Source organism: Echinops telfairi, unplaced genomic scaffold, assembly GCF_000313985.2.
Source record: "Echinops telfairi isolate 266 unplaced genomic scaffold, ASM31398v2 ScPeMD7_70;HRSCAF=299, whole genome shotgun sequence".
In the NCBI taxonomy this organism is placed as follows: Eukaryota; Metazoa; Chordata; class Mammalia; order Afrosoricida; family Tenrecidae; genus Echinops; species Echinops telfairi.
Window position 1 is genome coordinate 7914489 of NW_022103968.1, and position 24869 is coordinate 7939357.

Here is a 24869-nt window from a genome sequence, read left to right on the forward strand (position 1 = left end):
TCCTTTCTGGTTTTCTAGCTCTGGGGTTTTGCACGTTTCATTATAATACTTTATCTTCTTGAGCTGCCCCATGACATGTTCTGTTCAACTCTTTCATATCATCATTTCTTTCTTTTGTCCAAGCCAGATCTCTTCTGGCATCTACTTTGATCTCTTCTTTTGTTCTTGTTCAGGACCGATTGCTTTCTTTGTGCAGGACGTTCTTGACATCCTCCCACAGTCATCAGGTCAACCATGTTAAATGTGTCAAATCTGTCCTTGAAGTGTTCTCAAAATTTAGATAAAAGCCACTCAAGGTCGTATTATTGTACTCATGGACTAATTTTAATTTCCTGAGCAGCTGATGATCCGTTCCATGGTTGGCCCTTGGCCTTATTTTAGCTGTTCAAATTGAGCATCTCCACCATCTATCCCCAGAGATGTGATCAATTGATTTCTGTGTGTTCCACCCAGAAGTCCATGTGCACAGATGCTTTTTGTACGGTCAGAAAAATATATATATTTGTGATAAAGAAGTCATTGTTCTTGAAAAATTCTGCCATGTAATTTCCAGCTTCACTGCTATCAATGAGACCATTTTTTCCAACTACTGCTCCTTCCTGTTTGTTTCCAACCTTTGCATTCCTATCAGCATAATGATCATGCATGTTTGGTCCCTTTCAGAGTGAAGACTTGGGTAGGCGTCTTCGACTTCTTCAGCATTAGCTTTAGTGGCTGGCGCATACATCTGAATAATACTGGCTGGATTTCCTTGCATGTGGATAGATCCCATCACAGACAGCATCGTATTTCAAGATAGACCTGAAATGTCCTTTTATTTTTTATTATTTATTTATCTTAAAATTTATTATGAATTAGAGTCTAATACATAGATCATATCCTTCCATAGTTCATTCGTGTCAAACAGAATCTCACAATCGCTGCCACAATCAATCTCCAAACAGTCTTTTTCTACATGGACTCCTTGACATAGTCTCCCTGGCCCCACCCCACCACCACTCTATCCCCCTCTCTCCCCAAACCCTAATTCTACTTGCTGTCCCTATTGGCTCATCAATCCTGGGCTTCACACGAGACGTCTTTTAGGCGGAGAGTGTGGCTCCAGTCTTGAGTTTGTCACTCCCAGCGGAGTAAAGCTTGACCGTCTGATTCTAAATCAGGCCAGCGCCGGTCCATTTCAGCCCGCGAAGGCCCAGGATCCCAATCTTTAGGCTTTCCATTTCATTTCTGATCATTTCCAATTTTCCTAGATCCTACTCATACATTCCACGTTCCAGTTCTTGAATAGAGGTTTTCAGCTGTTTCCTCTCATTTTGAATCCTGCCCCAACAGCCAGCGAGGGTCCCAGAGGCCCTCCTCCACCCACTTCATTCTGCTCAACTCGGCTTTGAGAAGCCAGCTCTTCCTGAGTCGTGATGTGAGTGCCTCCTCACCTGAGGGGCTCGTCTTCTGGCACGATCCCTGACAGTGTTCTACTTCGATTCAGGAGATTTTTCCATATCTGACGACGTTTCCATGCTATCCCTATGGTTTTCAGGGACTAATTCGTCAGAAGTGGAGCGCATGTTCCTCCTTGGTAGTGTGTTCTTCGTCGGAAAGTTCTGGGGAAACCTGCTCACTCTGGGGGACCCTGCTGGTATCTGAAATACCAGTGACATAGCTTCCAGCATCACAGCAACACACTGGCCAACACCGTGTGACCAACCAGCAGACAGGTGGTGGACATGACGTGTACGGCTGACCAAGTCTCTTCAGGCCAAAGCCTCAGAGGCAAGTGCCAACCCCATAGCCACCCCAGGTGTGTCGTGGTAGAATGAGGCTGCAGGTGTGTCGTGGTAGAACGAGGCTGCAGGTGTGTCGTGGTGGAACGAGGCTGCAGGTGTGTCGTGGTAGAACGAGGCTGCAAGTGTGCTGTGGTAGAATGAGGCTGCAGAATGCATCCAATAACAGATCTTGCGGAATCAGGTTGCCAGACCTTTCTCCTCAGCCTCTGGCGGCCGTTGGTTAGCTGATACTCGGGGAGAGATGCAAATGCAATTGTCCTTAAATCTCCCATTCCAAAGTCAGGGTGGTGACCAACCGCAGGGATTAACACTGGGAAAGGCCCAGAGGATGGTCTTGAAATCACAGGCAAGGCCGAGAGTGCAGCCCTGCCCAGACAGCAAGGTTTAACGTGATCATTTCACAAATGTGACACCCGACCAGGATGATCCCGAGGGCACCTTTCACTAGTAACTGGTTGACTAACTCAATAAAAAAATATAGCCACCAAGCCCTTTGGACATTTACAAAATGGTGGTCAACAGTTCCTTTCAAGCAAAGATAAGAAGGTAAAGAGGCCAAGCAACTAGCTTACTAGAAAGGAGACGCACAGAATGGAGAGACACCAGCTCTCCCTTCTCAGCTATCTCATCTGGCATTTCATATTTCTGGTCAGAGTCAAAAAGAAAGAAAGAAATCAAATTTATTTTACACATTAACAACAAAAATCTGGCAGTCATCAATGCCCGGGTCTGAGGCGAGAGTAACATTGGCTGGGATGGTTACGGTTATGTGTCAACTTGACCATGCTTGTTCGCGATTAGGCACTTCTGTCGTGCTATAATTTGGCAATTGTGTGCGATGATGTGGCTATCCTCCATGTTTCCATCTGACGTAATCATCCTCTATTTTTGCCCAACACCAACATCTGCCTAACAACCTGGTCTTTGGAACCTCACCCTGTCGATAAGCAAGGAGGTATGGGTGTCATGAGAACGGCGACACACTGTGACACAAGGTAACCAATACCACTGAACAACTTGTGTGGTTGTCATGTGCGGTGTAAACACTTTCACCAAAGACACAATGAACTATGACTTAAGAAAGAAAGCTGCCACCAGCTTTTGACGAGAAAGGAAAGGGCGTGTGCCAGGGAACGAGGTATAAACAAGTATTTTAATAGCTCAAACTCAAAGGCCATTGCTCTCCCAGATCCACAGAGACCCCTAATCGGGGCAACTGGCCTCGCTGGAAGCTGTCGTCCACCTGCACAGGGTCTCCACCCCTCAACCTCCTCTGGAGAAAGCAGACACCCGCCCTATACTGTTCTGGCTACGTGAGCCACCCCCATCTCCTGTCATTGGTATTAGTGGGGCTGAGCGGGTGTCTCGCTGATAGATGGAGACCAGGACTGACTGTCTAAGCAGGGGGCCGACCTAGCTGGCAAGAAAAGCACACTGCATACATAGGCTACGGGAGGAGAGAGGCCTCTGCTGGCGGAGCTGCAGCGTTACATGGGTTTTACCCGCAAACTATCGGGAAGGCTTGTTGGCCAAGAGGGTCTCCAATGAACAACAAAGCACATGGTGGCCAAAGGTCTTGGGCGGCCTGTGCCACCGGCCCAGAGTCCTCATGTGTCGTCCACCGGATGGTCTCAGAGGGAAACATGAAGTCCAGCTCATGCCTCTGCCTAGGGGTCGATTTCTTCGGGGACCACTGTAATCATAATGTCTTCGTTGCCCCTGCGGACCACCATGTTCAGGGGGCTTTCCTTTTTGATGACGTCACTGACATCATTGGCAGAGCCCACCGGCTGTCCGTTGATGCTGATAATGACATCGTTTTCCTTGAGGCCGCCGCTGCAACACAAGGGGACACAGGATTGTCATCAGTCAGTGCCTGCCAGCAAGACCTCCCCCATAGGCTGTGCAGCATCTCCCAGCTCAGAGCAGGCCAGCGGGGTGGTGGGGCAGTGACGTGAAATGCTTTGAACCACACTGCAGTAGGCTGTTTCCCTTGGAGATACTCAGGTAAAAAAGTCACCCCTTGTGTCAAATGCAGGCTGGTGCCAGATTTACCCCAAGGATGCACCATGCACCAGCCTGGTATGGGTCCAGCCAAGGTGTTTGTGAGCAGTGAGTAGTCAGAGCGCGGTTCCTGCAGGGATGGGCAGACTACTTCTCAAATGAGGCCCTTCCTCGCATGGGGAGTTGCCTCCTGTGTATAACAGCATCAGCTACGATGCCTTCATGGTCTAGGGCAGGGATCAGCAAGCGTTCTCCGTACAGGACCAGAGAGTAAACAGCTAAAGGTCTCTTCTGCAACTCAGCCACTGCACCATCAAATCAGCCAGAGACCGAATGCTTGCAAACAAACAGGTGTGGCTGTGTGCCGATGCCACGTGACTTATGGACACAGACATTTGAAGACCACATTCAGAGGAGCCCTGGTGGCACAGTGGTTACAAGCTGGACTGTGGTCAATAAGGTCAGCGGTTCAAAACCACCAGCAGCCCCTCGGGAGAAAGACGGGGCTTTTGCTCCCATAAAGAGTTACAGTCTCTGAAACTCACGGGGCCATTCTACCCTATCCTATAGGGTATGGACTAGACGGCATTGAGTTATACCATTTTCATGGACAGCAAAGTATTATTCTCCTGTTGATTTCCCCCCAACTGTATAACGATTGTAAAAACCATTCTTAGCTTGTGCTCTGTACCAAAGCAGATGAGAGCCAGGGCCAGCCCCCAGAGAGCAAGGTTTGACCTCCTGGTCTAGCACTAATGATCAACTAGCTTCCACAACTCCATGCTGACACAGCAACCCAGCTGTGCAGGGTTGTCAATGCCTGTTTTTCGGTTTTGTTTTGAAGTAGATCCCCAGGCCTTTCTTCCAAGGCAATTCTGGTCAAACTAGAACTTCCAACCTTAATATTAGCAGCCAGGCTCACTGCCAAGTCACTGTGCTGCCCAAGGGCTCTGGTCTGTCATGACTCTCAGCATATGAAGTCAGTACAGGTTACGGGCATTGACTCATGGCCAAGCTACTTCACATGGTGCCTTTTGATGCTACCCTAGAGTTGTTTTTCTACAGGACTTGACAGGTGGGGGCTGATAGCCACATAAGTAGAGAAGTGGGTTGGGCGTTGTGCTGCTAACTGTAAGGTCAGTGGTTCAAACCCACCAGCTGCTCTGTGGGAAACAGATGAAGTGCTCTGCTCCCATAAAGCTTTCATCTCAAAACCCTGTAGAGAGAGGCTCTGATCAGCACCAACTCGGTGGCAGTGGATTTGGGTTGGGTTGGGCAGGAGGAGGGGACAGCCTAACATTGGATCCAAACCCTAGGATGGAACCAATTCCCCAAGGTCACAGGGACCCTCCTAAACCCAGGCCCACTTCTCCCAGAGACACGCTGTGGGTCTGCTACTTCCCTTGGCACTTGGGTGAGTGCAGTGAAGAGAGGCCTTTGGTTGTTGCTGTTATTTTCCATTCGGTGCTTTAGTTTGAGAAGTTAGGAACTCCCGATGGGGGGTGAAAACAGGACTGGTTCTGAACAGTTCTGCTCCACTGACAATTTGCAAGGTCCATTCCCCCCAAACAAAAGCCATGTAGCACACGGGACCAACTCTGTCTGTAGACAGTTAACAGTGTGTGTGTGTGTGTGTGTGTGTGTGTGTGTGTGTGTGTGTCTCGAAGCTCTCCACCTGAATTTTTATCAAAATAATACTCCTTTTGAGCAATTGCAACAGAGAAGTCTGGGCTAGCACACTTCACTTCCAATCCCAGCATGCGAAGATGCTTTAGGGTGTCCCGTATATCGGCCCCTCTGCCACCCAGGCTGGATCATATCTAAGTCTGGCTGCAGGAACAGGGCAGATCCTTGGGAAGCGGGGCCTGAACTGAACCCATCAGCAGGACCTGGCCAGCAGGACTTGACAAGAGATGTCCCGCCACCCCACCACCATGCTCAGGGACCAACCCACCCACCTGAGCGAATGGAAAACCAACACTGCTCCCCGCCACCACCACTCCCCTGGGAAACACGCAGGTATCAGGAAAGGGGGGCACCCCTCCAACTCACGCTTCTGCAGGGGTGTCAGGAATGACTTCAATGATGTATGCGCCCGAGAGCACGTCAGGGAAGTCTCGATGACTATCCTTCAGCTCTTTGGCCTTGCTGCTCGGGAGAAACGGCGCCCGTGTTAAGGAGCATTACATAACCATGTGCCTCCCTCAGCTTAGCTGCAAGGACACTCACCCCACTCCCTGCCTGCCCCCACTTCTACCATATAGCTCCTCCAGGAGCTTGAATTCTGCCTTACAGAATCTCCTGGCTCCTAGAGTCAAAGGCTGATGGGATGGATGGCAGTAAGAGATTGGATGTAAGATTGGCAGTAAGGATGGCAGTACTTGGCCAATCTTCTTCTGAATGAATGAGTAGTAGCTCCCACATACAAGCCGTGGTACTTCCAATCACCTCCCATGTGTGTGGAAGCTAGACAATGAATTTGGAAGACCAAAGAGGAATGGAGGCATTTGAATTAAGGTGTTGGTGAAAATTATTGGAAATACTATGGACTGCCAAAAGAACAAACCCATCTGTCTTGGAAGAAGTATGGCCAGAGCGCTCCTCAGAGACAAGGATGTGGTCAAGGGCACTTTGGAGATGTGGTGGGGAGAGGCCGGCACCTGGAGAAGGACTTTGTGCTTGCTGCAGCAGAGGGTCGTGGAAAAGGAGGGAGACCCCCGGGAGGCAGAGGGACACCGTGGCTGCAGCATGGCCACAGTGGTGCAGAGGGCGCAGGACTGGACAGCTCTGGGTCTGTGGTACGTCAGTCCACCATGAGTCAGGCTGACTCGATGGCACAGAGGGGACTCATCGGCACTTAACAACACTTCACAGGGTGACACAGTATCATGACTGGCCGGTCCTGAGTCCAACCCCTGCCAACTTCTAGCAGTGTAATCGTAGGTGGTTGCTTCAACTCTGCGTCAGCTTTTTGACCTGCAAAGTGGGGTTGCTTTCGGCTCAGTTGGCCCTAGACCTGGCCCAAGGCTCGGTGTGGAGCAGCCACGTGACAATCTCTGGTCAATGTCAAGGTGACTCGTGAGCCTTTCCTCCCCTCACTGACCCGAGCCAGGGTCCATGTGGATTCGCCGGAACCCATGTCCACTGTCCTCCTCCTGGTGGAGAAGCAGCTAAGGCACCCGCAGTTCAAGGGGCCCCCAGGCCATGGTCACCAGCCAGGGAAGTCACAGAGCTGAGACAAGAACGCAGGGAGCCGGACCTGTGCTTTCCTTACACCCTTCTTTCTCTGGTTTCCAAACATATTTCGGTCTTGGCAAATCACCGCCCATGGGCTGTGTCTAAAATCAGTTCCTGCACGTGCTTCCTGTTCGTGCTTCTGGCATGCGACGGCATTTCCCATCATGCCCTGAGTTACGGGCTCGCGTGAGAAGACACCGCTCTGTTTTTCATCAGTGATAAAAACACCAGCATGTTCGGAGCCTGCCAGGTACATGCTGTAACTTCTACCTGCTCTTCTTCCTCACATGGGGCCTGACTGACGGGGCCTGTCCCCAGGGCTGCAGCCCGCTAGCCAGAGCTCAGGGCAGGGGGGCCCCTCACAGAGTATGGCCTTCAACCGCACAGGGGACGAAAGGAAGGCCAGGGGACCCCAGGACATGCCCCCGACCCCACCTGGCCTGCATAGAGTGAGGCAGAATCCTCCAAGAGGGTGCCTCTGCGGAAACAGGTAGCTGTCTCAAAATGCTAGGTCAAGCAGCCCCTCAAAACGTTCCCCCAGACTTACCCCTACTCAGCAATTTCCCTCCTAGAGATGTTGCCCCCAGGGCTAGAAGCTAGGACAGAGTCAGGGAAGCGCACCCCAAGTGCACAGCAGCACCCCTCCCATAGCCGAAGGGCTGAGCCCGCAAAGGACCAGCAGATAAGCAACACGTGGCATGGCCGGACCTCGGAGTCTTTGCTCCACCAGAGAAAGGCAGCCAGCCCGGTCCTGAACGGCGCTGGAGGGCATTGTGCGCAGTGAGAGAGGAGCGCAGATTGTAGGATTCCGTTAAAATAAGGGCCCCCAGAAAAGGCAAATCTACCGAGACAACAAATAGATTCGCTGCCAGGGCCAGAGGAGGGAAGGGAATGGGGAGTGATGGTGAGTGGGTTCGGGGCTTTCCTGGGGGGTGATGAGGTGGTCGGTGGTACTGCCTGGGTGGCGGCACCTAAGGGCAACTGGCACCTGGTGAGTTCTGAGAGTTGCCCTGCGGTGGGGGCAGCGAGAGCCTTCCGAGGGGAAGTTGATCTCGGGGTAAAGCAGAGGCACAGCCCGAGCCTCACCCCCCTTACCCACCTGGTCGTGAGCGACATCATGCGGATGCCGATGTACTTCTTCTTGGTGAAGGCTTTTCCTGGTGTGATGACAAAGGAACAACAGAGAGTGGGGTTGGGGAGGGGTGGGTGCTGACAGAGACATCCAAGAGTCGGAGTCACAGGAAAGATTCAAATCATAGTCCTGACCCCTGACCCCGCCCCTGGGATCTTGGGAAAGGCCCGTCATTTCAATGATGGGCCCCAGTCCTAGGAGGAGTCCCTGGGCCTGTGTCTCCCCCTCAAGTCTGACCCATCCCTATGCCGGGCCCATGCCCCAAATAGCTGGGATATAACCCCTGTCCCCCACCTACATGGCCACCCCGAGCTCTGAGCCACCAGCGTCTATTGCCGGGATGTCAGAGAGAGCCTCTTAGTTGGTGTCCACCCATGCCCTCTGGTCCACTCTCCACCTAGCACCCAGAGTGGTCCTCCAAAGAGGTCCATCAGATCTCAGTGTGGTTAAAATTACATCAGCCCTTTTACCTTGGACCACTTTGGCCCTCAGTCCGCTCCTCCAATCCCTGCTGCCCTCAGCCCCTCTCTGTCCCACCCTCACGTATGTGACCGCAAACCCACTGTCCTTGGTCACACGCCGCTCCTCGTAGCACTAAGCTGATGCTTCCCCGGTGACTCTGGCCCCGCATTCCTCGCCACTGCCCGTTGGCCTGCTGGCTCTGTCCCCCTCAGCCTTGCACAACCACACTGTTTCTACTCCCGCCCCTCCCATCACTCCTGCCCCACCATCCTGTGTGGCCTTTGCCCACCGGTCTATTGCCTGTTGCTCAGGGTGGAATCTAAAGGTCACATGTGCAAGCGTCCGTGTGGTCCTGCCTCCAGCTGACCCCGCTCCGGGCTCTGAGCAGCTGCCGAGAGTGTCTGAGCAGTCTGGATATGGGTCTCAGCAAGTGCCCGGGTATCACCCTGAGAGGACACACCCCAATAATTAGCGGCCCGGGGTTTGGCAATCACCGAGGCTCTGTCGGGTACATCTGAGATCGATTTCCTGATCACAGGCCCCAGTCAAATGCCTACAACCTAAGGCCATGGCGACAGCGTGGCTGACCTTCCTCACTGCTGGCAAATCGCCTCCAAGTCAGAGTGACCCTACGGGACGGAGCAGAAATCTTAAAAGGAAGCTGACCACCACATCTGCATAGAATCAAAGCCTACGCCAAGCCCACGGCCAACGACTTGATTGGGACTCGTAGCAACCTTACGGGCTAGAGTAGAGCTGCTCCCTAGGGTGTCCGAGGCTGTCAATCTTTACGGGAGCAGGAAGCCTCATCTTTCTCCCAGAATCAGCTGGTGGGTTTGTACTGCCAGCCTTGAGGTCAACAGCCCAGCGCCTAACCTGACCAGTCTTCGGGGCTGTCATGTCTTCCTTCCCTGGGTCCCTGAGGGGCGACCGGGGCTCAGGCCCGAGGCGCTTGAATCCCCTGCAGGCGTGTGCCCCCATCCTTACCCTTGGCCTGTCTGTCATGGGACTCCGTGAGGAACTTCTTGATTTTATCCGACGGGATGGCAAAGGAGATGCCAGCGGTCACTTTCAGGGTGTTGATTCCGATCACTTCACCATCCTGCAAGAGGAGAGGACGCGTGGCTTACCTACGCCGGAAGCCGCCTGGAGGACGGACGTCCAGGAGAAAGGAGGATCTGAGTGTGGCCCAGACACACCCTCTGCCAGTGCGTCCATGCCGGCTCACAGCGACCCCACAGCACAGGGCGGAACTGCCCCTGTGAGCTTCTGAGATGATAACTCTCGGAGGCAGTAGGAAGCCCGTCTTTCTCCCTCGGAGGGGCTGGCGGTTTCCAACTGCTGTTGAAGCGGATCACAACCCAACTCAGAACCACATGCCACCAGGGCTCCTGGGCCACCTGCGCAGCATCCAATAAAGACACAGGTGCTCACGGCTCCCACCAGGGTCTGCTGGTGCTGCTTGGTGCCAGCCAGCCAGATACCGATCAGAGAGAGCCCGGTGACGGAGTAGAGTTGCCCCAGGGGCTTCAGAGGCTGCCATCTTTATGGGCCCAGATCACTAGGCCTTTCTCCCAAGCGCTGCTGGGTGGGCTGTCTGCTGATCTCTCGGACCACTGTGCTGCCCGGGCTCTCTGCATTTCTGACATCTTGGCGGCCCGCAAGCTCAGCCAGGCCTTTCAACACCGTCTGTCTTTCCTGCTTCTCCCATTTCCAGACGGCTGGACTCATCTGCTGATACTGGGAGGAACCTTTGATGCGCTTGGAAGTGCCCGAGCTCCACACCAGGAATGCACAGTCTCTCTTAGCGGACGTCCCCATGGACATGCTGGGGGTCAGGGGCCAGGGGTGGAGGTAGGGGGCACAGAGCAGGTAGCACCCACCCACCAAGCTTCCTCAGCTCACCCAGGGGCTTTAAAATCAGAGGAAGGGGGCCTACAGGGTGTCCCAACTGCAGACAGCCGCCTGGATCCCACGGTGACCCTGTCAGACACAGACACACGACAAGTCCCTCCCCACACAGTTGTCCGAGGCACTGGCTTTCCATCCCTGGACACCAGCCACGTTCCAAGAGGTGTGGCTCATGACAGCTGAGTCCAGTACGTGTCTGGCCTCCGCTTTATTATCTGGAAATGACACCCCGACCCCAGCCCGTCCCCACCCAGAATGCTTCAGTTCCAAGACTACATGTTCTGCACACAAGAAGTTCAGTGGAGATTCAAGTGGCAGCTTTGTGGGCTGTGAAAACACATGCCGTGCCCAGCCATGCGCTCAGGGGGCCTTGGCAAGAGAAAGTGGGTGGTGGAACCCACAGAGCCAGGGGCCAGCTGCACTCCTGCCACCCCCCACGAGAGCAAGACCACCACCCCACCCCCGCCCTTTAGGCCTGGTCCAGCCCAGGCCTGTGGGATGACATGGCCTCTGCATCCCCCGGTGCCCACTGGCTGCTCCTTCCACCCTTTGCCCCTGCCTGCCTCGCAAGGGCGACCTGCGAGAGGCAGCAGGGTGCTGCTGTTGGCGAGTGTTTGGAAAGACGAAGCCACAGGAAGACGGGCACACGGAGATGAGGAGAGACGCGGAAGCCAGGCGGGCCTTACCAGGTTCACCAGCGGGCCTCCCGAGTTTCCATACTGAAAGGAAGCAGAGGGGAAAGTTAGGGCCTTTCTTCTGTCCTTACACACAGCCGAACCAGCTACCTCCTGCCTGGTCCACCTGGGGGCATGATACCCGGAGTAGGGGGGCTGATTCTTTCCCAGAGACCCCTTCCTGCCTGCCAACCTACTATGTTGCTGGAAAAGAGGCCCTTGAACATGTCATAAGTGGTTTGGGTTTGGGGTGGGTTTGGGGGTTTTTTTGCTATCAGAGGCTGCCTGAAAACCCCGATCTACCCAACCTTACCCTGTCTCCCTCGTCAGCTGGGCTGGAAGTCAGGGCATTGCCACTCGCTCTGTGAGCGCCCACTGGGTTGGCCCCTGACACACAGCAGGCCCATGCAGAGTGGGACTGTGCCCTTGTGAGTCACAGGGTTTTCATTGGCTGGTTTTCCAAAGGGGGACACCAGGCCTTTCTTCCTACTCTTAGTCTGGACTCTCCACTGACACCACTCAGCCTCATAGCCTCACACACGTCTTCGGTGACAGGTGGGTGGTGGCTGCCCACGAAGTATACCTGCTTGTGATTGAGCCTTGACTTGCTCCTTAGAGAGTAAGGTCCTACCACAACATCACCAGTGCCCCAAACACACACATACTCACACTCACACAGACATAAACACTCACACACATGTATATATATACACACACACACACCACATACACATACATTCTCACATGCTCACTCAGTCACACTCACACACACATACACACAAATACACGCTAACACACATACACACACACACACACATAAATTCACACCACATACACACATTCTCACACGCTCACTCAGTCACTGTCACATATACACATACTCACACACACATATACTCACACCACATACACACATACACAGACACATAAACACTCACATTCACACACATACAATCACACATGCCTACACTCACACACATACACATACCACATACACATAGTCACATATACACGCACATACATACATACACACAGATACATAGATACCACATACTCACATGTTCACTCAGTCACACTCTCATATACACTCGCGCGCACACACATATTCACACACTGAGTTACTCACACATACTCCCACACACAGTTACACACACTCACACATACAGACATACACATTCACACATGCATTCACACACTAACACATTCACACATACGCTCACATACACATTCACACACATACTCATATACTCACACACACACTTACATACACTCTCACTCACGTACACAAAGACTTTCACACACACACACACACTCAGTCACACAGTCACTAAAACACACACACATACTCAAGGCCCCCTTTAAAGGCACGCCCAGTGGTGGCCAGCTGGTGACGACGGAGCCCAGCCTGCCTGGCTCTGCACAGGCCCCCTTGGAACCGAGCCTGCCCCCCCCACCTTCCACCTCCTGTCCCCACCCGGCCGGAAGCGGCTCACATTGATGATGGCGTCCGTCTGGATGTAGTCCATGTCCGAGTTCCGCAGCCCCAGCTCCTTGCCACCTCGCTGGGTGGTGCTGACGATGCCGGTGGTGACGGTGTTTTGCAGGGAAAACGGGCTTCCAATGGCGACCACAAACTCTCCTGGCCGCAGCTCCGAGGAGCGGCCCAGCAGTAGGATGGGCAGCTTGTTCTGCGAACAACACGGGGCCGCCATGGACACTGGTCAGTTCAGCCACATGCACCCACGCAGAGCCCGGAACGCCACACCGGCCACAGACCGCTCCCAAGGACAGGCTCGCCCAAGGGCCCAGTCACGCCACCCTTCCCAGTCCTGGGCGGTGACAACGGCAGAAAGCGCTCGCTGCTCACCAGAAGGTTGGAGGCTTGTGTCCCGCCCAGAGGCGCCTGGGAAGAAAAGCCAGTGTCATGTCTGAAAGATCAGCCCCTGAGCAACTGAGATAGCACCCACTGTGGGGCCATGCCTGTGCCAGGTGGGCGATCAACAGCAGGGGGCGGTATGCATGGGGGTGAGAGCAAGCCACCCCAGGACGCCGAGATACAAGACCTCACAAACAGGCTGCTTCCCCCTTTCCTGAGGAAACCTCGACCAGCCACCCGTGCCCCAGACTGGGTGGCAACTAGCCGGGACGCCCTGGCTCACAAGGCCTGGTGAAGGCCCAGCTAAGCTGGGTACTGTACCTCAAAACACAGGGGACCAAATAAAGCCAGCTCAGGAGTACGTGGGCCTTCCCCATGCCCCATGCTGGCTTCAGACACTACACACATGCACGCACGCACACAACCTCTTTCCTTCCCTCCCAAGTGCCTGCAGCCATTGTTTGAGGGCCAAGGAAGCAGCTGCCCTGAACAACACCGGCCGGACCCAGCCCTCCTGTGACTACAGCCCAAGAGTCCCATGGCCGCCCTCCTCAGAAAGGAAGAGGTGGGCCGGCGGGGTGGGAGCCGGTGATGCTTTGAGCCTCTCCTTTGCCTGGAATAAAGCCAGACACCAGCCCAAGCACTGCCCACCTATCAGGAGAGGAAGCTCGGAAGGAAGGCACAGGGTGGCCTGAGCAGCCCGCATTTACAGCTGGGACTGCTGAGCCCGGGCTCGCTGAGCTGTGCCACCTCCCTGGCCGCCAGACCCCCCATCACGTGGACCCAGGGTCAGGGCCACAGACTCGGGCCAGGCTGTTGGCCTGAGATGACCACCATGCTGAACTTGAGTTTCCTCATTTGTGAGACAGGACCTGACAGAGTGCATCTCTGTGGCCCCCGGTGAGAATTTAACCTGTGAAACGATCAGGGAGAATGTGTCCTGTGTTTTTTAAAGCAGGTGACGGTCCACTGGACTGAGACCCGGGAAACCCCTCGCAGGCCCAAGCTGAGTTGTCAGACGGCCAGCCTTTCTTCTGAGGCACCTCGGCAGTGGGCATTAACCTTGGCCCCATTCAAGGATCCCAGCACGGGTAGTGCAGGCTATGCAAACCCCAAGTGTGAAACCCACCAACCAAGCCCCACAAGGTGGTCTGTGCCTGCCAGCCCTGCCCCCCGGACTGGGTGGAGCCTTTCTCCCCGGGTGACCCTTCCTTCCCCTCGGGGTCATCTGAGGCCAGGGTGCAGGGGACGCTGGAGCTCAGCACCGCCCGTCCGTAGCCCTGGTGAGCTCTGGGCATGGTGTGTCCACCTGGGCCCATGCCAGCAGCCGACGAGCCAGCAATGACTTCATCCACAGAAGCATGTGGGGGGAGGCAGGGCTGGTATGCACTGCAGCCTGCTCAGCAGGCACCCACCAAAGACATGCCATCTTTCGGGGCCAGACTGGCTGGAGCAAGGGCCACTGAGGCCTGCAGGGTTGGACCCGGGCCTAGGAGGAGTTGGGGGGTATAGGGGGAGCTCCTGGGTCAAGCCAGCTAGGCGTCCCAGCTAGCCAACTTGCTCTTCACCAACTTCAAGGCACAAGAATCCAGGCCAAACAGAGAGTGCAGGCCCGGCCCACACGGGCCAGGCCCCAGCTGGAAACCACATCAGAAGGTCCCTTGCAGAACTCATGGCTGGGATCTTAACGAGTCCTTGCACATTGCCAATTCCTTCCTCCACCAGTCCCGACCACCATCCCGGCACCCAGGATGTAGCCAGAGCCGTGGACCAGGAACAGGAGTGCAGGGGTCTCCCCACGGTTACCACAAAAGGAGGAAATGTGGAGACTTCAGTGGGTGGTACAAGCCAGCAGTTAACACACTCAGCTTTGAGCCAAAAGGTTGATGTTTCGAGTCTACCCAAAGACGCTGGGGATCAATCGGGGGCGGGAGAGGACAAACAAAACAGCCTTGGAAAACCCTACAGAGGTCACTTCTCCCAGACGCTCCAGGGCTCACGGGTTGCACCCTACAGGCTCCCCCCGCAGCACCAGCCAGTGCATCTTGTTGACGTTTCTATTCCCGCAAACGTTTCAGCGATTCTGCAGTGCGATCCGACGGCGGGGCTAAGCAAACGGGAACACCGTGGGACGTCTTCTCGGCAGGTGGGGATCTGGGGAGTTGGGGTAACTGTCCTCATTTCACTGATGTGGAAACGGAGGCTAGGGGACATCTCTCAGCCAGAGAACCGGCCTCCCCTATTGGACCCGCATTCCCAACTGGAATCCCAACTTCAGGTGGTAGCTCTTTGCAGAGGGTGACATGGGACAGAGATGCCGGTGGGGCCAGACTCACAGGTCCCCTGAGGCTAAACTGCTTTCCAAGTGTGTGGCTCTGGCTCCCTCCAGTGAGGGGGCGGGGGTGCTAGGGCCTGAAGAACCCCAGGGACAACGTGTCGGCTGGCGGTTCAAGCCTCGGGACTCTCAACCTCGGACCGTATCTGAGCGGAGTTTGAGGCGCCTCTTAGGCTGTCCCTCTGCGTATTGCGCCTCAGCTGGCCACACTCCCACCTGGTCCTTGGGCATTTGACGCCATAGCTGTCTGACCACTGGCCTCACAGAGGGTCGGGGCAGGAGCTAAGGGATAGGTGCAAATGGAAAAGTTTGTCCATCCCCTTCCCACAGCGCCCAGGCCGAGGCTTCTAGATCTTGCCAACACCAGCCACAGGCTGGCATGAGAACCCCACCCCAATGCCGTATCACATTTCTCCCATCGTGCCAGAAGCAGGGAGGGCAAATCAACCCCCCTCTACTGGGCCCAGGAGGAAGCTGAGGTGTTGGGGCAAAAGGGGATCCCTGGTTGCTGGTGACTGCTGAGGAAGGAGAAGGCTGGTCTTGGGGATGTGGACAGACACACAACAGGGAGGTGGGAGAGGTCCCAAGAGACGAAGTCAAAACTCAGCACCACGGACCTATGGAGGGGGACCCCGGCCCCACCAAGAGAGATGGGGCTCGAGTTTGATCCAAGTTCCTAGAGAAACTCCAAGGGGGGTGGGGGGACGCCGTCAGGTTCCACCCAGCTCAACAGAACAAGGGAAGAGCAGCTCCGGGCGGTGGAGCAGGGAGGACACCTTGGGTGCAATGCCTAAGTGGTGTCTTCCCAACACAAGTGACTCCAACAAAGCCCGAGCCCCTTCCCCGACACCCCAACACCCATGTCGTCACCCACTGCTTATTGGGAAGAAGTGTGAAGACAGTTGGAACCTGAATTCATGAGAAACAGCCCAGGTGAGGTGCCGGAGAACTGGGTGTGGGGTGCAGGCTACTTTTCAGATGGAGTTACAACATACAAGTGGGAGGCAGGATATGAATCTTTGTGGGGTTTTTTTTAGGATATGACTCTTATACCTGGTTTGACGCTAACCCTTGAGAGAGGCTGGTCCACACCATGATTAAAGAAGGCTTGGGCCCTTGATTTAGATCCAAATAAACAAAAACAAACAGGCCAGACAAGACTGAGGGCCGGAAAACAGGCCGGCGCCGTTGCTCTCAGGAGACGGTGCCAAGATGAAAGGGTGCTTTTCAACAAGCACCCACGGAGTGTCTCCCTGGTGCCTTAGGTCCATAAAGATCATTGCCACCCACCCTGGCCCTCAAGGCTCACTAAGGGCTCATGCTCCATCGGGACTCAAAGCCCGACCCTGCGCTCTGCCAGCAGGGCAAGTGGACAAGCCATGCTCCTGGGGTTCCCGTTCATATGGCCACGAGTTTATTCCGAACAGAACATATCTAAACGCGTCTCCGCCACCAGTGGAGGGCCGCAGACAAGTTCCCGCTGGAACACATTGGTCCTAGTCTTGCTAGGGTGCCTGAAAAATAACAGTAGTAATAATAAAAACAATAAGGTCCAACCAAAGCAGTAGTTGCCCAGGGATTTGCTCGTGAAATTCAAGGCAGAGCGGTCAGCTCTGAGGTGACGGTGATTTCTTTTTGGGGAGACTCCAAAGTGCTACTTTTAGGGGATTTTCTCAAAGGATGATCACAGGGCTCAGTACAGACGTTTCATACAACTGAAAACCACGAGGGAAAACTGCGAGGGAAAGGCCAGGCAAGGTCCGCCGAGGAGTATTCCTGCCACAGCAGTGCACTCGCGCATTCTTGGAGGGTGGCCAGGACTGTCCTGGGGGACTCTCTGTGGGAAACCTTACCCCCATCCACCTTTACAGGCCTGCTCTCCCCTCTTCAGCCTTTTGGTTTGTTCCCCAAACTCAAAGAAACACAATTTGAGTCCCTTCCAAATACCAAACTCACTTCCACGACTCGATGCCCACGCAGAGTGACCCCATAGGACAGGGTAGAACTGCCCCCATAGATTTCTGAGACTAATGCTTTGTGGGAGTAGCAAGCCCCATCTTTCTCCTGAGGAGCACCTGGTGGTTTCGAACTGCAGGCCTTGCAGTTAGCAGCCTGAGGCGTAACCACCCCAAGCTGCCGTTGGGATGTGGCGTCGGTGAAGAGCGTAGAAATCTCCAGGGAAGGGTCAACGAGATTGAGATGCTGCCTTCAGAAGGGCACAAATCGCGGTGGAGACCGTGTTGAGAGACAAACAGCTTCCCTTGGGGATAGTTCTGTTTCATGAAGGTTTCTATCATTTTGTGGCAAAGCTTTTTGACTTACTCTGGCACCCAGTCACCACGGCCAATTCTTTGTGTGTATCATTCAGGGTAACAACAACAAAACAAAAACACAGTCAAAGTGGGGGAGACCTGCCCCTGTCCAAGGGCGGCAGGGAGGACCACAGAGACAGCAAGGCGATGAGCGTTTCTTTCTGTCTAATCAACTTCAGCCTGCTCTCCTGCTCAAGACAACCACCAAGATTGCAGCACCACCTAACGCCATGACGATGTCCTGTGGAAGCCAAAGACCCCTCCTTGGTTGTGAGTCTCTTCAACAGAGCAAAGAAACTCCAGGAGTGCCAGAGGGCACCCTTCCTCAGGAGCCACTGGCCAGAATTCGGTCTTCAGAGAACCCATTGTCGAGAGGAACATGTCTTTGGATCTTTGGCATCTGAGTCATGAGTGGGTACAGGGAAAGAGTGGATATGAAGCAAATTCAGGGTTCTGCCAGCAAAGAAGTGGGGCGGGGGTGAGTGTTGGGGGCAGCCTTGAGAGTCTGCCATGCCATGAGAAATAAGAGTTATTTTCAAGGGTTGACCCCAACACAAGTATCAGATAATGTTTAGAACATGCTCTGATAGATGCATACTTCTTCGTGAACTTAACTTGGTTGAGTTGGGTAGGGTTGGGTTGAGTTGGGTTGGTTGAGTGGAGTTGGGTTGGTTGGGTAGAGTTGAGTGAGTTGAGCCTGTGTGGGTCAGGGTTAGGAGCTAGGGTACATGTCTGCTTATAAGGAAAGCAATGGTGTCATACTGCCCTTGACAGGCAGAAGAGGATGCTAGGGGTCCAAACAGAGCTGGCCAGTGTGGACACTCCACTCCTAGGAGGCATGCTGCAGGCCACCCCATGCTTCCACTGCTCTGCTTCCATTCAACTTGAACAGTCAACCACCCACACAACCAGGCAGGACAAGCCTCGTGCCCAGTGAGGGAAGAGCCAATACGATTCCAGATTCCAGAGGCTCTTCTCCCAGCCCACTCTGCCCACTACTCTGAAAGAAACCTGGGCACTGGCTGCACACAGCAGTCCAGAGAGGAGTGAGCTCTGAGCCTGACTCCTTCCACAGGGGAGCTGACCATGACAGAAGAAACCGGCAACAGGGAGTTTCAGAACTCTCTGAGGAGTCCAGCCAGCAGCTCACATGGCCTCGGGGCCATGTATTTACTCAGTGGTCCCTGTGGGGAGTTGTCAGGTCCTCAGGTAAGCCCAGGGGAGGGGCGGCAGCAGGCCCCGGCAGCAGGACCCCGGGCAGGATGTGGGCTCCCCTGGAGGATGGGTTATCTGCTGGAGGAAAACTCTAGCCTGGACTAGCTAAGTGAGAGCCCTGAGGAGATGGCTGGCCTTGGCTTTAAACCCCACCCACACTAGAGGTGGCATGGAAGTGAAGACATAGACCAGCACAGGCACGTGTGTGGACGCACCCACTGCCACGGACCGAACTGTGTCCCCAGAAAATAAGAGTCAGATGGGCTGGACCCCATGCTCAGTGGCTTGGCAGGTATGTAGGATATAAACACCTCCCATGGTGTGATCAGCCAGACAACTATGAGGGGATGCCGATGGGGAGCAGCACCATTAACTCGGTCACGGCCCTGAATCCAATAGAAGGGGAGTGTCCCTGGAGCATGGCCGCATCACCTTGTTTCCTGTTCCTCTTGCTGTTGGGGACCACTGAGTCGATTCTGACTCATCTCGACCCTACACACAAAAGACCCCCAGTCTTGTACCAGCCTCACAATGGTCCCTAGGTTTGAGCCCATTGTTGCAGCCATGGTGTCGATCCATCCTGTGGAGGGCCTGCCTCTCTTTCACTGCCCGTCTATTTTACCAAACATGATGTCCCTCTCCGGGGGCTGGTCTCTCCTGACAACACGGCCAAGGTACGGAAGGCGCATGTATGTGTGTTACGAGAGATGGAAGGAGAGAGGGGCCAGCAGTGAGAGAGAGGCCTCAGAATCACCGAGAGAGAAGAGCGCGTGAGTAAATTCTACCCTTCGGACCTGGGTCACTGCATGAGGCTCTCTTGGACCCAGGCGAAGAATTGTGCCAAGACACATGGAGATCTCCCAGAAGAGACAGGCACACAGTAACTGAAAAGAGACAAGGACCTTCCCCCAGAGCCAGCAAGGATCGTCTTCTAGAGCTGCCGCCTGAGTTTGGACTTCCAGCCTCCTATATGGGGAGAAGAAACATCTGCTTATAAAAGTCACCCCCTCAAAGCATCGCTGCTGTAGCAGCACTAGATCCCCGAGACACACTGCCGCAGGCTAGACAAAGGCTAGGAGAGATGGGACCAGGCATCAGGACGTCTGGGTGAGGTGTTGGTCCCCGACCCACCCACTGTGGCTTTGGCTGAGTTGATTGAATTTTCTAGTTCTCAATTGGTGGTTGTCCTTGGGTGTCCTTTCGAGGAGTTGACTTAGACTCCGGGCAACCCCATGTGAGCAAGTGTGAGTGATCTAGAAGGTTCCATAGGCTGCAGGCCCGCTGGGAGCAGGCTGTCAGGTTTTTCCTCTGTGGGTAGGTTTGAACCGCCAGCTCTTCGGTTAGCTGTTAGGTGCTTAACCACTGAGCTGCCAGGGATCCTGGGTCTCACTGGTTGAAAAGCAAGAATGTCACTTTGAGGACTAGGGAGCCCCTGGGTGGGCACTGGAAAGGGATGGCTGATGAAAAATTTTAAAAATAAACAAAGAAAAAGGATGACTGCAGGATGCATTTGAACCAGGGTGTTGTTGAAGAACATCGCATGTCCCACGGACTGCCAGAAGAACAAACAAATCCATCGAGAGCAGCGGTTCTCAACCTGTGGGTCGTGACCCCTTTGGGAGTCGAACGACCCTTTCATAGGGGTTGCCCGGATTCATCACAGTAGGAAAATGACAGTGATGAAGTAGCAATGAAAATAATTTTATGGAAAAATAATAGTAATGTTATGGTTGGGGGGGGTCACCCCAACATGAGGAACTGTATGCAAGGGCCGCAGCATGAGGAAGGTTGAGAACCGCTGCTCTAGAAAGAAGTACATCCGGAATGTTCCTTAGAGGCAAGGAGGGTGAGACGTGGTCTCACGTACTCCGCATGTGGCTGATCAGGGAGATCACTCCCCTTTATGTTGGCAGTATCACCATGGGATTAACAATTAATCCACTGACCTTAAGTAACAGATGAATGTGGGAGCCTGGGGTCTAGATGCTGCTATAAAGGGATTTACAGGAGATGATTAACATGATTACATGTGATTAAATGTAAATCCCTCAGGAAAGCAAATCGCCCTCCACAATGACCCTGTGTCCACCAGTGGAAAGCCTTAGAAGCAAACACTGAGGGTTTCTGGGACGGAGGGAGTATGTACAGGTCAAGATTAGAGGTTTCCAACATCTGTCAGAGTTTCCGGCATCTCCTGACGTAAGGATGCTGGGCCCGCCAGGGCCCACCACAGTGCGCGTCAGTTCTTGAAGCAGACAGCCGTGGTGGAGTGAACTTTCCAACAAGACTCTTCTCCTGTCTCTGCAACGCCTACCAAGTGATGGGGTGAGACTGTATGAATGGGGCGAGGGTAACACTACTGGAGGGGGTGGTCAGTGTCCATGACCACCCCTGACTATAAGGATGACCCGTGTCTGAAAGACGAGCAGAGAGAGAAAGCCTGGGGCCATCCGAAGAGCACGTTCCAGATCTGTCTGAAGTGGCGGAGGTGGAGACCAGAGGCCCCAAGACTGTGGCAGGGAGACTCAGGAGGAACACTGAGGCGATGGGGTACCTTCTTCTCGTGTGAGCCGAGACGATGGACCTGTGAGGCACAGTGACAGGCAGCTGGGCTTCCTGGCCTGCAGAGTCAGAAGCCAAGGGGCCACGTGGCTGAGGCTGAGCACCGGAGAGAGTCAGCTGCTGGCTGAGGAGAGGCGTTGCTGTGGACCACTGAGTGCTTACTGATCCTGATTTCGGGCGACCTTTTAACTTCCCTAATAGACCCTTTAATCACGAGTCTTGTCTGAGAGTTCTGTGTGGCCACTGCAGTGGATTACGGAACCAGGCATAGAAGTAGAATTCTGGGGGAGGAAGGGCCGTGTCCCCTTTGGTAAAGAAGGTTGGAGCAGAGAGGCATGTCAGTCAGAGGAGGTCACATATGGACCTCCGTGGCATTTACTGCACCGGTTAGAGGTTACAGAGAGACCGTATTTTTCACATGTAGCATGCCTAAAGAATTAACATGCACACACGTCACGTGCATAGAACATGCAGGACACTAAGCCACGGGGAGTTGTGAGGCTCACAAAACCATAGGACAGTGGTTCTCAATCCGTGGGTCATGACCTTTTTGGGGGTCAAACGACCCTTTCACAGGGGTGGCCTAATTCATCACAGTAGCAAAATGACAATGATGAAGTAGCAATGAAAATAATGTTATGGTTGGGGAGTCACCACAGCATGGGGAACTGTACGAAAGGGTCAAGGCAGGAGGAAGGCTGAGAACCACTGGACTAGGAGCTGAGCTTCCAAGGAACAGTGCTATTTGGGGAAAGATGTGCATTGGTTGATTGTCCTTTTCTCTGCAGAGCCCTGGCTGCAGAGGCAGACAGCGGTTCCAGCCATCAGCTCTCAACTGGCATCCGTTTCCCTCCCAGTCCCCCAGGGGGGGTTCGCCGATCCCTGCAAACTCCTACAGCTGTGAGAGGAGAGAGGCTTTCTGGAATTCTCCAGTCACTAACTCGGTGGGGTGGGGGTGGGGTCACAAAAATCAATGGCCCCGCAGCAGCATGCCAGCTGCTGGTCAGCTGGGGTTTTCCAATCAGCCCTTGGCACCCCTCCATCACAACCTTCCTTTAGGAGCACGGAGCAAGAAAACAGAATAAAGGACACCCAAGCTGAAGGAAAATCCGCAACCCAGTTGTTCTTCTTCTTCTCCTTCCTTCAGCCTAATGAGGCAAGTCCATTACGTCTTCCCCCCTCAGAAAGTATGAAGCGCTCCTGGTTTCCAAACTCTTTGTGTGGCTGCGTCTGCAGGTGACACTCCACCTGCCGGCTGCCCGGCATACTGGTTTCTGAGGAGACGCCAGCCTGCTCCCGGGTCGCCAGGAGTTTCACGTCAAAGGCTCCTGTTGCAGCAGCTGGCTGCAGCTCCAAGGAGTGATCACTGTGCTTTCTGGAAGCAGTTATGCTAACCTTTCATTTTCAGTAAAAGCTTTGCGATGGTGAAACGGCACGTCCCCCGGGCCCAGCAAGAGGAACGCGCAGGCCTCTTACAGAACAATGATTTGGGCTGCCAAGGGCTTGCTGAGGGGATATTAGCATCTAAAGATGTGCAGGCCTGGGGCGGTTTACCATGGATCCGGGATGGACGGGAGTGTATGGAGATGATCTCAGAGGGAGGGGAGAGATGGGAGGGCTGGGAGGGTGGAGGCGGGTGAACTGCCGTCCAAGGGACAGGACTGGCCAATGGCATTTGAGAACCTCACGCCCCAGAGTCTGAATCTGAGGCCAATGGGCTGCTCCTTCCCCACAGCCACCCAGATAGAGGTGGTGTAGGGACACTGTCCAGGATGAATCAATGCATCTTGTGACCACGGAAGCAACACCGGCCCATCGTGACCTTACAGGATGTGGTAGAACAGCCCCTGTGGGTTTCCGAGACTTAAATCTTGACGGATCTCCCTCCGGTCAGCGCATAGTTTTGAGCTGCTGCGCTCTCAAATTCATGGTTCACGTGGGTTAAGACGCACATCTCCTTTCCTGTGCGGACACTTTGAAGAGGTCAGTGACAGGGAGCACGGAGGCACGTTGAGGTAACTGAACACACATATTCATGAGCAGGAGCCCAGGTGGCACGGCGGTGATGGGTGGGGCTGGTGAGCTGCCTCCTAGGCAGAGGGGCATACAGAGCCCCTTGCTCTTGTTTTCAGATGCTGCCAACTAGCACTTGAGTCGGGGCGTTCACGGGACGTCTGATTGCTCCCGTAACAAGGAAAAGAGTATGGCCCGTTTTCAAGCCTCAGTCAGGAGTCAGCATAAACCAGGCCCTTGAGACCTCTGCACTTTCAGACTCTCCAGAGATAAAAAATTGGAGCTTCTCTCCAGGGAACATAGATGGTGCCCAAAGGAGCCAGCTAAGCAGAAAGCTGATGAGGGTCAGTATTGAGCCCAAGGGCCAGGTTCTCCAGAAGGGACAACTAAGCAATTTGCAGCCAACTCTTGACACCCCCACCACCTCTCAGTCCCTTCCTGGTTCTGTCTGTCTGTCTTGTCCCAGTGGGAAGGTCACCTGCCTAGACTATCTAGGAGGTCTCCCCAGCATCCACCTTCTGCTTCTGGTCCTGCGGTGGCCAGTCACCATACTCTTTCCCATTTTCCTGGTTCCCACGAGGAATGAGACCTGACTCCAGGTCACAGCTGCAGCATCCTCAACACCTCCTTCAGGGTGGGCCCACAGGAGCCACCAGGCTGACCCCAACACCTCTGATAGCTGGTTTTGCAGCAGCTAAGCAGGCCTCGCTTCTGAGACCCCTCCAGGCCAGCCTTGGGGTTAGCACCAAGAGTGTTAACCACAGGACTCCTCAGGGAGCTCTGGAGGTGCGATGGTTAAAGCATTTAGTTACTAACCTAAAGGTTAGTGGTTTGAGCCCACCAACCACTCCGTCGGCAGGAGAAAGATGAGGCCGTGTGCTTCCGAAAAGATGGTCACCATGGAAACCCTGAGGGACACTTCTACGGTCCTAATGGGTTAAAATGAGTCAGAATCAACTCAATGGCAGTGCAATTTAGGGTAGAGGCAAGGATGGAGAGAGTTCATCTCACATACTTCGGACATGTTGTCAGGAGAGACCAGCCCCTGGAGAAAGCCATCATGCTTGGTGTGTTAGGCCGGGTTGACTAGAGAAACAAATCCAGGGACATCCATATATGTATAAGAAAGAGCTTTATCATCTGGGGTCTTAAAGACCTGAAGATAAAAAAGTGGCCATCTATCTGAGAAGCAACAAAGACCATGTGGGAGAAGCACACCAGCCTGTGTGATCAGGAGGTGTCAAGGGGATCAGAGATCAGGAATCAAAGACCCAGAACAAAAAAATCATATCAGTGTGAATGAGCAGGAGGGCAGAGTGGAGACCCAAAGCCCATCTGTAGACAATTGGACA

General features: G+C 54.1%; 1 protein-coding gene across 1 annotated transcript in view; it reads right to left on the reverse strand.

Moving 5' to 3' along the window:
- Positions 1-2918: 2918 nt before the first annotated feature.
- Positions 2919-24869, reverse strand: part of HTRA1 (HtrA serine peptidase 1) — a 46647-nt gene continuing 24696 nt past the window's right edge. The window contains exons 4-10 of the mRNA XM_045291397.1: positions 13072-13107; positions 12698-12892; positions 11217-11249; positions 9607-9721; positions 8125-8182; positions 5841-5936; positions 2919-3620 (exon numbers count right to left, since the gene is read on the reverse strand). Of these exons, the coding sequence (XP_045147332.1) occupies positions 3452-3620; positions 5841-5936; positions 8125-8182; positions 9607-9721; positions 11217-11249; positions 12698-12892; positions 13072-13107 (702 nt within the window). The 3' untranslated portion in view covers positions 2919-3451. The remainder of the gene's footprint in view (positions 3621-5840; positions 5937-8124; positions 8183-9606; positions 9722-11216; positions 11250-12697; positions 12893-13071; positions 13108-24869) is intronic.